Here is a 12,834-nt window from a genome sequence, read left to right on the forward strand (position 1 = left end):
TGCCTTGTTGATGCTAGAGGTCAGAGGAGAATGGGCCGACTGATTCCAGCTGATAGAAGATCAACTTTGACTCAAATAACCACTCATTAAACCAAGGTATGCAGTAAAGCATTTGTGAAGCCACAACATGCACAACCTTGAGGAGGATGGGCTACACCAGCAGAAGACCCCACCGGGGACCACTCATCTCCACTAAAAAAATAGGAAAAAGGGGCTACCATTTGCACAAGTTCACCAAAATTGGACAGTTGAAGACATTCAGATGGTAGAGTCAAAATTTGGCATAAACAGAAAGAGAACATGGATCCGTCATGCCTTGTTACCACTGTACAGGCTGGTGGTGGTGGTGTAATGGTGTGTGGAGGTTTTCTTGGCACACTTTAGGCCCCTTAGTACCAATTGGGCATCATTTAAATGCCACAGCCTACCTGAGCATTGTTTCTGACCATGTCCATCCCTTTATGACCACCATGGACCCATCCTCTGATGGCTACTTCCTGCAGGATAATGCACCATGTCACAAAGCTTGAATCATCTCAAATTGGTTTTTTGAACATGACAAAAAGTTCACTGTACTAAAATGGCCCCCCACAGTCACCAGATCTCAACCCAATAGAACATCTTTGGGATGTGGTGGAACGGGAGCTTCGTACCCTGGATGTGAATCCCACAAATCTCCATCAACTGCAAGATGCTATCCAATCATTATGGGCCAACATTTCTAAAGAATGCTTCCAGCACCTTGTTGAATCAATGCCACGAAGAATTAAGGAAGTTCTGAAGGCGAAAGGGGGTCAAACACGGTTTTAGCAGGGTGTTCCTAATAATCCTTTAGGTGAGTGTATCTTATTTTTTTATACAGAGTATACCCACTAGGAAAGGTCAAGGATTTCATTATACCCACTTACAAAAACGCCAGGATACCATTACGTAACGATTATTGATTTGTGAAAGAACTTTCACACTTACATTCATAAATTCACCGTCTGTGTTGCAAGTCACATAGGAACAACAACACTGCACAAATTTGAACTTTACTAATGTGAATCACTAAAGTAGCTAGATATATGAAACGAAAGCAAATTTAAACTCCACTCTCTCAGTGTTTTGGTAAGCCTGCTCCTGAAGCTATACTGTTGCTTCAGATGACTCTGCAGCAGACGTTAACATTACAGAAACTACAGAAAATGAGCCAGATGAGGCGGATGCTTTACGCGGTAACGTTACAAAAAACCCTATGGAGTTGTCGCTCTGGGATGGGCAAGTCTAATGCTGGGAGGGAAAACATGACAGTATACTCACTGCAAAAACTTAGACTACACCACTGGACACAACTAAATGTCACTAACCAGAACAGATGACTCCAGCATCTTCACCATGTTGGCAGTTATGAGTGCCAAACCCTGGATGTCGACATTCTGATAGCAAAGACTCGCTGCCTGTACAGGCAACATCATCCATCCAGATCTGTCCGGTGCCTGGTCCAAAGGAGGCAGAACTAGTTGCCGACTGGACGGGGCCACATCTCAGTTGTTGGCAGACCACTTTGGCGTCATTTATGTCCCAACCATCATCACACACTGTTCCCCACTGGTTGTTATGGAGGATCTCCACTCTACCAGAGCATGGTGTGTTACCATTAACCAACCTCACCGTCGGAGCTACACATTAAAACAATTAAAGACAGAGCAACAGTGAACAGATTGTCCCCACAGATAACGTCAAAACCAACACAGTCTCACTTCATAACATTACATTACATTACATGTCATGTCATTTAGCTGAGGCTTTTACCAATTAAGTGCGTTGAACCCTGAAGGTACAATCTCCAGACAATAAGTAGTAAGTGCAAGTACATTAGCTTTAAATAAGCGAAACTACAAAGAGCCATATGAAAGTGCAGCTTAAATAAAATATATATATATATATATATATATATATATATATATATGTATTTTTTTTTCCTTCATATTTATCCGAGGTGTAGTCGGAAGAGATGTGTTTTTAGCCATCGGCGGAAGATGTGTAGGCTTTCTGCCGTCCTAATGTCAATAGGGAGCGCAAACAGCAGGCATTTGATAATTTAGAGGCAAAGTCCCTCCCCTTCTGGAGGATTACCACGGGACTTTATTTTAGTAATAATATGTCTGGTAGTGAATGGGAGAGATAAATAATGTTTTGATCCTGTTTAAATTGAACCATACACAAATGTTTGTCAGTTTAAAACAGGGTTGTCAAACTCAGTTTCCCAGAGGACCACATTGGAAAATAAGAGTCACATCAAGGGCCAGACATTTAGAGTTTATTGACATGCATTTATTTTGAAAAAGTCAAATATCTTTGACTGTATTATTGCCTGTCTTATAAAGTCTCCTCCCTTACAGTTTGGTTGACATAAAGCCATAAAAAAGTCAGCAAAAAAGTTCCTTAGCCATCATAGATAAAAGGCAAAAACTACTTAAAAAATGGGGGGAAATAAATTGCCAAAAGCATCGGCAACAAAAACTAGGTGGGCTGAAATTTATTGTGAATCTAAATTGATATGCGGGCCGGATCAAAATCTGCGAGGGGTTTGACACGTGGTTTAAAAGATAATTTACCAAGTGAAGAAATGACTAGCACTTGTTTGTCCAATCATATTAGTCTGGTTGGTTATGTGTGCATTTGTGTTCTAAGTTCTACTTGTCGTTCACAGTTTTGTGAACGACAAGTAGAGAAGGATGCTAGTGTAACTGGACTGTTTTCTACTGAACTTCACATTTGACACACAACTAAATGTCACTAACCAGAACAGACGACTCCAGCATCTTCACCATGGCCACAGTTATGAGTGCCAAACCCTCGATGTTGACATTCTGATAAAAAAGACTCGCTGCCTGTACAGGCAACATCATCCATCCAGATCTGTCCGGTGCCTGGTCCAAAGGAGGCAGAACTAGTTGCCGACTGGACGGGGCCACATCTCATCTGTCGGCAGACCACCTTGGCATCGTTTATGTCCCAACCATCATCACACACTGTTCCCCACTGGTTGTTATGGAGGATCTCCACTCTACCAGAGCATGGTGTGTTACCATTTACCAACCTCAGCTGAGGTTTCAGAGCTACACATTAAAACAGTTAAAAACAGTGCAACAGTGAACAGATTGTCCCCACAGATAACATGAAACCCTTTTAAGAATGTCTGGGTCAAGTGTGGCCTACCATCACAATTCAGGAAGGAAGTTCTTCAACCTCTTTAGGACATGTGGAACTCCCCAAAAAGCCCCTTGTAACATTAATGACCTGAAACCCCTGGATATCATGTTTCCTGATCCCTACAGTGGATGAATGAAATTTGTGTGTGTCATGATCACTCACCGGGCTGGCCAGACCTCCAGTTGATCTTGTCGTCGCTCAGACTGGTCTCACCTTCAGCGCAGGTATTACACACCGTGGTGTTGACATCTGATTAGGCGCAAAGAACAACAAAGTCCACTAGAGATTCTGATGACACCAAAGGTCTAAAGGATCCTGTTAGACATGTCTTGCACCCGGCGCAGCGCTGCACAAAGCTTGACCCAAGTGTCTTTGCTAGTTTAAGACTGACGCAGATGTCAATTTCCCGTCCAGTGTCCACATCATTTAAATAGCAAATGCACCTGCCCCCATCTGTGGCACATGGGTGTGCTGGCCTTACAGGGAGGTGTGTTCAGGTGCATTCTGGGCGCATTGCTATCTTGAGGCAGTGGAAAGTGATTGCGCCATTGACCAACAAAAACCTGGTCTAAAGTCAATAACGCAGCATTTCATTGTTGTTTTAACAGAGCATTAGTAAAATGCACCTAGGCTTGTTACACACACAGGGACGCACAGCAGCACACACACATGCAGAAGATTACAAATAAAAATATTATGGTGAAAATCCTCCATCATAATTGCAATGCTCCAAGGTCCAAACGCGCCTGGCCTTTAAAGGGAATGGGAGATGATCTCTGATTGGTTTATTGCATGTTACGCCCAAAACACACCTCTGATTAATGAAGACACTAAGTATAACCCTTTTGAACCATGCGCCCGCCACAGACAGCTGTTCTCCTGCAGCAGCAGCCATCTTCTTTGTTTTCAAGTAGCAGGGAATTCACGCACAACCATCGCAACTCTGCCGTCATTATGTTATGCCCCGCCCACTGACTCTATACACGATGTGATTGGCTGCAAATTACATTTGCTACCGCTAGGGTGGGTCTAGATTTCTAGGCTACCATGTAACATTAATGACATGACACCCCTGGATATCATGTTTCCTGATCCCTACAGTGGATGAATGAAATGTGTGTGTTTCATGATCACTCACCCGGCTGCACACACCTCCAGTTGATCTTGTCGTCGCTCACACAGGTCTCACCTTCAGCGCAGGTATTACACACCATGGTGTTGACATCTGATTAGGCGCAAAGAACAACAAAGTCCACTTGAGATGCTGATGGTACCAAAGGTCTAAAGGATCCTGTAGGACATGATCTTCATTTTGGCTCACATGAGGAATATAATATCAGTGTTTCCCCTATAATTGTACAGGCTTAGTAGGCCACCAGAATTTTTTTTGCCAGAAATAACGCCAAATATCCATTTTGTTTACCCTATATTCATTCCGCGGTGCACACCGGCGTCAGTCCACGAAGAAGGCAACTGTCTGTGGTTAGTTCACGACTGTAAAAGCAGGACAGTCGACTGTGTTAGCTAAACTGCTAAAGTCAGTTCAACAGGTGAAGTTAAGATAACATTGTCATAATGGTCGCCCACTACACCAGTAGTCTTGCATTGTCAGATCTATCTACATTACGCTGACCTTTTTTTTGTGTTTTTTTGTTTTAAAACTGATCAGTGATGCTGTTTTGTCCTCAATATTCTCTGTGACGTTTGCATGAAGTGATGTAATGTAGCTTTTTTTAATGTGGAGTTAGCACTGCGCCAGACTCCGTTTGAAAAATAGCCTTTAATATGCGGCATTGCTTGTAAGGAAATGACAGGAGTAAGCCAATCAACTTAAAAAGTGAAGTATTTCCTATTTACATAAGTGTTGTGCCATTCATCAGGCTAAAGCAGTCATCCTAGGGAAAACACTGAAGATCCAACTCAGGTCCTGTTGATAACACCTTAAAGTAAAAGAAAAAGGATTCCACTAAATGTTGGAGTGTTCCCTTTACTTTAGCAGTTAAGGGCCAACGAAAATACTCCCGTCATATCCCAATCAAGTGACTGCCCCAAAACAATCCTATCCTCAAAACCCCAAGAGAAAGACTCCCGAATCCCGTCCCGCTCCCGTTTCATTCCCTGTGATGTCTAAAGTTATCAGACTCTGTTACCCCCCTGTAGCATGTTTGGTTAATCGTGGTCAAATCACTGAGGTTGCCTTGGAAATTTAGGCTACACCATACATGCATTACCTGCAGGCCTAGGCGATTTCATTACGTAATTCCTAACGGAGATCTTCTCACACTCAAAACACACATTTATCGATTTATGGTAGCTTAGAAGAATCACTGCTTTCCGCATACTAAGTAGTCTAGGAATGCCTTGCAATCTTTTGGCGCACTCACCGCATTGCAGTGTCATTTTTTTTAATTTAATCTCCTCCGTCCCCGCTCCGTAGATTTCTATGCTCTATTCAATCCCTATCACGTTAACAACAGTGAAATTGTGACCCAATTGACTCCCGCAGGAATACCGTGACCCGCGGGAGCCCCAAAAAATGTTCACCCTCGACTCTACACAGTATAACTCCATACAATGAAAGCTTGTTCCTTACCTGCACAGTAAGCTAGCCGACACAAGTTTGGGCTTACAAACTTGTAGACGTAGTAGTTTCTTGGGCAAGCTTTCACGTGGATGAAGTTGGAGTGAAACTGGCAGCAGCCTCCCTCCCAGCTGCCACAAACCTCTGCCCGTACGATGCCCTCAGACTCCAGCGGGTGGGGAGATCGCAGCCATAGTGGAGCATCGGTCCCACACATGTGACTCTCAATGCACCTCTCTGGCATCCGAACACTGCTGTTACCAATGAAGAGGCGGTACCAGCCCTGCCAATCTGTACGGCTGTCGCAGGCCACAGACTCTGGGTCCACCCTGAAGTCTGTGGCCCGCCAGGCATCTTGTAACGGAGTGTAGTGCTGACACGGGTCAATGCATTGAGATGTGCTGTTCACCTGGAGGCAGCTCTGACCGAAAGGGCACTGTGTGCCCCCGCAGGCAAACATCACTGAGCGGGATGTGGTTTCATTTTGACGTTGTACATTAGGCATCACCAGACAGGAAAAGGAGCCTCGGGTGTTTTCACAGAGTTGTCCAGGACCACAGGAAGGATTGGGCAGTGAACACTCATCGATGTCCACGCAGCCCTGCAGCGGCGACCAGCGGAAGCCTTGGCCACAGCAGTCATCGTTGCAGGTGGTTTTGTTGTAGCAGGTGAAGCCATCTCCCACCGCACCGTCCTCACAGCGACAGGACACGCCCACAGTCTCGACACTGTTGTCGTGGAGGGAGGCATGGCATCGAGCCAGACTATGACAGGCCTCACAGCTGGTGGCTACAGACCCTGATGATAAGCAAGGTTTAAAACAGTGTTAGGTAACATTATAGCGTTCTCCTTATGTAACTAATATTTGCTAACATTGTGGCACTAAATCTCACATCAGTTATCCAATATAATCAGCTACAGTATATACCGTATTGGGTTGGGTGTTGGCATCATATTATGCAGAAACATGCCGGAAGAAAGTACCATACTGGCCCAAATATAAGACAGAGTTTTTTTCCCTGGGAATACGCCAAAAAAAGTGGGGTTGTCTTATATTCAGAGTCTAGACTTTCAAACAGCAGAGGGCGACATATAGCGAGCCAGCCAGCAGCGAGCAAGAAAAGAAATACATTTCAATTAACCAGTAGTGGAATGTAACTAATTACATTTACTCCAGTACTGTACTTCAGTCTAAATGTTGAGGTACTTGTACTTTACTTCTCACTTTACGTCTTTTCTTTTTATGCCACTTTCTACTTCTACACCGCTACATTTCAGAGAGAAATATTGGACTTTTTACTCCACTACATTCATCTGTTACAGCTTTAGTCACTAGTTACTTTACACATTAAGATTTCTGCACACAAAACACATACATTTCATAAAATCTAATGTTTTATTCTAAATTAAACAAGCCAACAATATAACAGCCTACAAGTCCAGCTGAGATGATTTTGGGGGGAAGTACAACCAGTGTTATTGCTCCAGTGGACTCACCTGTGGACTCACCTGTGGACTCACTTATAAACTCACCTGTGCTCTGAGCTGAACAAGCAGCCATGAGAAGCAGCAGCAGACCGATGATCCTTTGGAACATTTTTTATCACCAAAAAACTGTTGGAGAGAGAAATGTAAGTTTTTGTACAAATATTGCAAGTCAATTATACAGATTAATATTACAGATATAGTTGATGAAACTAATTACGGATAGTCAAGTAACTTAAAGGTCTCATATTCTGCTTGTTGACAAGCTAACAAATGCTAACATATTCTAACATGCTAAAACATGCTTACAAGTTTTACAGCAGCACAAACTATTGATCTAACAAATGAATGAACACAAACTGAACATCATGACTTCATCAGGGAGGATTTATTGCATACAGAAGAGTATTAGGGCCAGCTTTAATATCCGAATTTAGTCTTGAAATGGAAAGCAGAAAATCTTCCTCCTCTCATTTTTGTTACCTTATGTCTTGCTCTAATACTTTTCTGACATTATAGGACTGATTTAGTTTTAGAGAGGCATTCCTAATAATCTGCATTTAGATTTTAGTTGAAATCAGTTACAATTAAAGATTACCTTTCTCGTGGAGTTTTATTCTTCAGGTTTACAGACTTCAGGCAGTCTCAGATTCTCCGTAATAGTAACATATTTCTGGGAAAGCTCTTCTTAACTGCAGCTCTATCAATCATTAATGACTGTTGCTGGAAAGCCATAAATTGGCTGGTATCTTTGATCCTAATCTTGTTTTATTGGGAACAAAGGTTTAAACAAGTTGTGCCCAAAGACTTTGTTAATTCTGATAAGGAAAAATGCCACAACCTTTGTTCTGATTGGTCTAAAATCTTGAAATCTGGCACAGCCATACTTTGAAATGTTTAGATCAAATTAAAAATCACAATTTTATCAATAGTCAAAGTCAGGATTTTTTAAAATTGCTAAACACATAAAAAACGCTAACATTGTGTTAATTAAATGTAAATGTTTTTACACTGAATATGTGTTCATATCTTTGATTTTCAAACTTCTTATGAGTTCACAGATACCAAAATACTTCTTCACAAGATTGTGCTGCTTGAATTGTGCTTAGTTAAGCCAAGAGAATGAAAGTTACAGATGTAACTACTGTTCTATGAATCCTGGATGACCACCAGAGGCAGTGCTTAATACTGAATACATTCCGTATCGCACTTGCACAGGTCAAGTATTTACATCAATAAAGTCACCTGTGACCTCGGGGTGACACTAGCCAAGGTATTAAGTTCCGGTGTCATCCCCGAGCTCATTACTTCAGAATCTTCTCGCGGGTTCACAAGATTCCAAGAGACCAAGAACTGTGCGGTCATCCAGGATTCATAGAACCGTGGTTACATTCATAACTTTCGTTCTATTTTATCCTTACTGACCGCGAGAAGCAGAGCTTAACACTGCATGACTCATATCAACAGAGTCACGAGGAAGCCTGAGTACCCACCTCACCCCAACCAGAACATGTTCTCACCCCAACCAGAACATGTTCTCACCCCAACCAGAACATGTTCTCACCCCAACCACAGCCTGTTCTCACCCCAACCACAGTCTGTTCTCACCCCAACCAGAACATGTTCTCACCCCAACCACAGCCTGTTCTCACCCCAACCAGAACATGTTCTCACCCCAACCAGAACATGTTCTCACCCCAACCAGAACATGTTCTCAACCCAACCACAGCCTGTTCTCACCCCAACCAGAACATGTTCTCACCCCAACCAGAACATGTTCTCACCCCCCAACATGTTCTCACCCCAACCAGAACCTGTTCTCTCAGTCTGTTCTCACCCCAACCAGAACATGTTCTCAACCCAACCACAGTCTGTTCTCACCCCAACCAGAACATGTTCTCAACCCAGAACACCAACAGTCTGTTCTCACCCCAACCAGAACATGTTCTCACCCCCAACCAGAACATGTTCTCAACCCCAACCACCCACAGTCTGTTCCCAGAACATGTTCTCACCCCAACCAGAACATGTTCTCACCCCAACCACAGTCTGTTCTCACCCCAACCACAACCTGTTCTCACCCCAACCAGAACATGTTCTCCCCAACCAACTGTTCTCACCCCAACCACAGTCTGTTCTCACCCCAACCACAGCCTGTTCTCACCCCAACCAGAACATGTTCTCAACCCAACCACAGTCTGTTCTCACCCCAACCCAGCCTGTTCTCACCCCAACCACATGTTCTCAACCCCAACCACAGTCTGTTTCTCACCCCACCCCAACCACAGTCTGTTCTCACCCCAAACAGTCTGTTTCACCCCAACCACAGCCTGTTCTCACCCCCAACCAACCCCAACCACAGTCTGTTCTCACCCCAACCACAGCCTGTTCTCACAGCCTGTTCTCCCCCCCCAACCACAGCCTGTTCTCACCCCAACCACATGTTCTCACCCCCAACCACAACCTGTTCTCACCCCAACCACAGCCTGTTCTCACCCCAACCAGCCTGTTCTCACCCCAACCACAGTCTGTTCTCACCCCAACCACAGCCTGTTCTCACCCCAGCCTGTTCTCACCCCAACCACAGTCTGTTCTCACCCCAACCACAGCCTGTTCTCCCCCCAACCACAGCCTGTTCTCACCCCAACCACAGCCTGTTCTCACCCCAACCACAGCCTGTTTCACCCCAGCCTGTTCTCACCCCAACCACAGTCTGTTCTCACCCCAACCACAGTCTGTTCTCACCCCAACCACAGTCTGTTCTCACCCCAACCACAGCCTGTTCTCACCCCAACCAGCCTGTTCTCACCCCAACATGTTCTCTGTTCTCACCCCAACCACAGCCTGTTCTCACCCCAACCACAGCCTGTTCTCACCCCAACCACAGTCTGTTCTCACCCAGTCTGTTTCACCCCAACCACCCCAACCCCAGTCTGTTTCTCACCCCAACCACAGCCTGTTCTCACCCCAACCACAGCCTGTTCTTCCCCAACCACAGCCTGTTCTCACCCCAACCACAGCCTGTTCTCACCCCCAACCACAGTCTGTTCTCACCCCAACCACAGTCTGTTCTCACCCCAACCACAGCCTGTTCTCACCCCAACCACAGCCTGTTCTCCCCCCAACCACAGCCTGTTCTCACCCCAACCACAGCCTGTTCTCACCCCAACCACAGCCTGTTCTCACCCCCCACAGCCTGTTCCACCCCAACCACAGCCTGTTCTCACCCCAACCACAGCCTGTTTCACCCCAACCACAGCCTGTTCTCACCCCCAACCACAGCCTGTTCTCACCCCAACCACAGCCTGTTCTCACCCCCCAACCACAGCCTGTTCTCACCCCAACCACAGTCTGTTCTCACCCCAACCACAGCCTGTTCTCACCCCAACCACAGCCTGTTCTCACCCCAACCACAGCCTGTTCTCACCCCAACCACAGCCTGTTCTCACCCCAACCACAGCCTGTTCCCAACCCCACCCCAACAGTCTGTTCTCACCCCAACCACAGCCTGTTCTCACCCCAACCACAGCCTGTTCTCACCCCAACCACAGCCTGTTCTCACCCCAACCCGGCCTGTTCTCACCCCCCAACCACAGCAGTCTGTTCTCACCCCAACCACAGCCTGTTCTCACCCCAACCACAGCCTGTTCTCACCCCAACCACAGCCTGTTCACCCCAACCACAGCCTGTTCTCACCCCAACCACAGCCTGTTCTCCCCCAACCACAGCCTGTTCTCACCCCAACCCAGCCTGTTCTCACCCCAACCACAGTCTGTTCTCACCCCAACCACAGTCTGTTTCTCTGTTCTCCCCCAACCACAGTTCTCACCCCCTGTTCTCACCCCAACCACAGCCTGTTCTCACCCCCAACCACAGCCTGTTCTCTCCCCAACCACAGCCTGTTCTCACCCAAACAGCCTGTTCTCACCCCAACCACAGTCTGTTCTCACCCCAACCACAGCCTGTTCTCCCCCCCAACCACAGCCTGTTCTCACCCCAACCACAGCCTGTTCTCACCCCAACCACAGCCTGTTCTCACCCCAACCACAGCCTGTTCTCACCCCAACCACAACCTGTTCTCACCCCACCCCCCAACCACAGTCTGTTCTCACCCCAACCACAGCCTGTTCTCACCCCAACCACAGCCTCTGTTCTCACCCCAACCACAGCCTGTTTCTCACCCCAACCACAGCCTGTTCTCACCCCAACCACAGTCTGTTCTCACCCCAACCACAGCCTGTTCTCACCCCAACCACAGCCTGTTCTCACCCCAACCACAGCCTGTTCTCACCCCAACCACAGCCTGTTCTCACCCCAACCACAGCCTGTTCTCACCCCAACCACAGTCTGTTCTCAACCCCAACCACAGCCTGTTTCTCAACCACAGCCTGTTTCTCCACAGCCCAACCACAGCCTGTTCTCACCCCAACCACAGTCTGTTCTCACCCCAACCACAGCCTGTTCTCCCCCCAACCACAGCCTGTTCTCACCCCAACCACAGTCTGTTCTCACCCCAACCACAGCCTGTTCTCACCCCAACCACAGTCTGTTCTCACCCCAACCACAGCCTGTTCTCACCCCAACCAGAACATGTTCTCACCCCAACCAGTCTGTTCTCACCCCAACCACAGTCTGTTCTCACCCCAACCACAGCCTGTTCTCACCCCAACCACAGCCTGTTCTCACCCCAACCACAGTCTGTTCTCACCCCAACCACAGCCTGTTCTCACCCCAACCACCCTGTTCTCACCCCAACCCAGCCTGTTCTCACCCCAACCACAGCCTGTTCTCACCCCAACCACAGCCTGTTCTCACCCCAACCACAGCCTGTTCTCACCCCAACCCAGTCTGTTCTCACCCCAACCACAGCCTGTTCTCACCCCAACCACAGCCTGTTCTCACCCCAACCACAGCCTGTTCTCACCCCAACCACAGTCTGTTCTCACCCCAACCACAGCCTGTTCTCACCCCAACCACAGCCTGTTCTCACCCCAACCAGTCTGTTCTCACCCCAACCACAGCCTGTTCTCACCCCAACCACAGCCTGTTCTCACCCCAACCACAGCCTGTTCTCACCCCAACCACAGTCTGTTCTCACCCCAACCACAGCCTGTTCTCACCCCAACCCTGTTCTGTTCAATCCACCCCAACCACAGCCTGTTCTCACCCCAACCACAGTCTGTTCTCACCCCAACCACAGCCTGTTCTCACCCCAACCACAGCCTGTTCTCACCCCAACCACAGCCTGTTCTCACCCCAACCAGCCTGTTCTCACCCCAACCACAGCCTGTTCTCACCCCAACCACAGCCTGTTCTCACCCCAACCACAGCCTGTTCTCACCCCAACCACAGCCTGTTCTCCCCCCAACCACAGCCTGTTCTCACCCCAACCAGAACATGTTCTCACCCCAACCACAGCCTGTTCTCCCCCCAACCACAGTCTGTTCTCACCCCAACCACAGCCTGTTCTCACCCCAACCACAGCCTGTTCTCACCCCAACCACAGCCTGTTCTCACCCCAACCACAGCCTGTTCTCACCCCAACCACAGTCTGTTCTCACCCCAACCAC

The 12,834-nt window shown here is 47.1% G+C and overlaps 1 protein-coding gene across 1 annotated transcript in view; it reads right to left on the reverse strand.

Moving 5' to 3' along the window:
* Positions 1-1,344: 1,344 nt before the first annotated feature.
* The window catches only part of LOC114566062 (deleted in malignant brain tumors 1 protein-like), a 36,194-nt gene continuing 24,704 nt past the window's right edge, over positions 1,345-12,834 (reverse strand). The window contains 2 exon segments of the mRNA XM_028594399.1: positions 1,345-1,661; positions 2,787-3,090. Of these exon segments, the coding sequence (XP_028450200.1) occupies positions 1,345-1,661; positions 2,787-3,090 (621 nt within the window).

Source organism: Perca flavescens, chromosome 12 (genome assembly GCF_004354835.1).
Source record: "Perca flavescens isolate YP-PL-M2 chromosome 12, PFLA_1.0, whole genome shotgun sequence".
NCBI classification, from domain to species: Eukaryota; Metazoa; Chordata; class Actinopteri; order Perciformes; family Percidae; genus Perca; species Perca flavescens.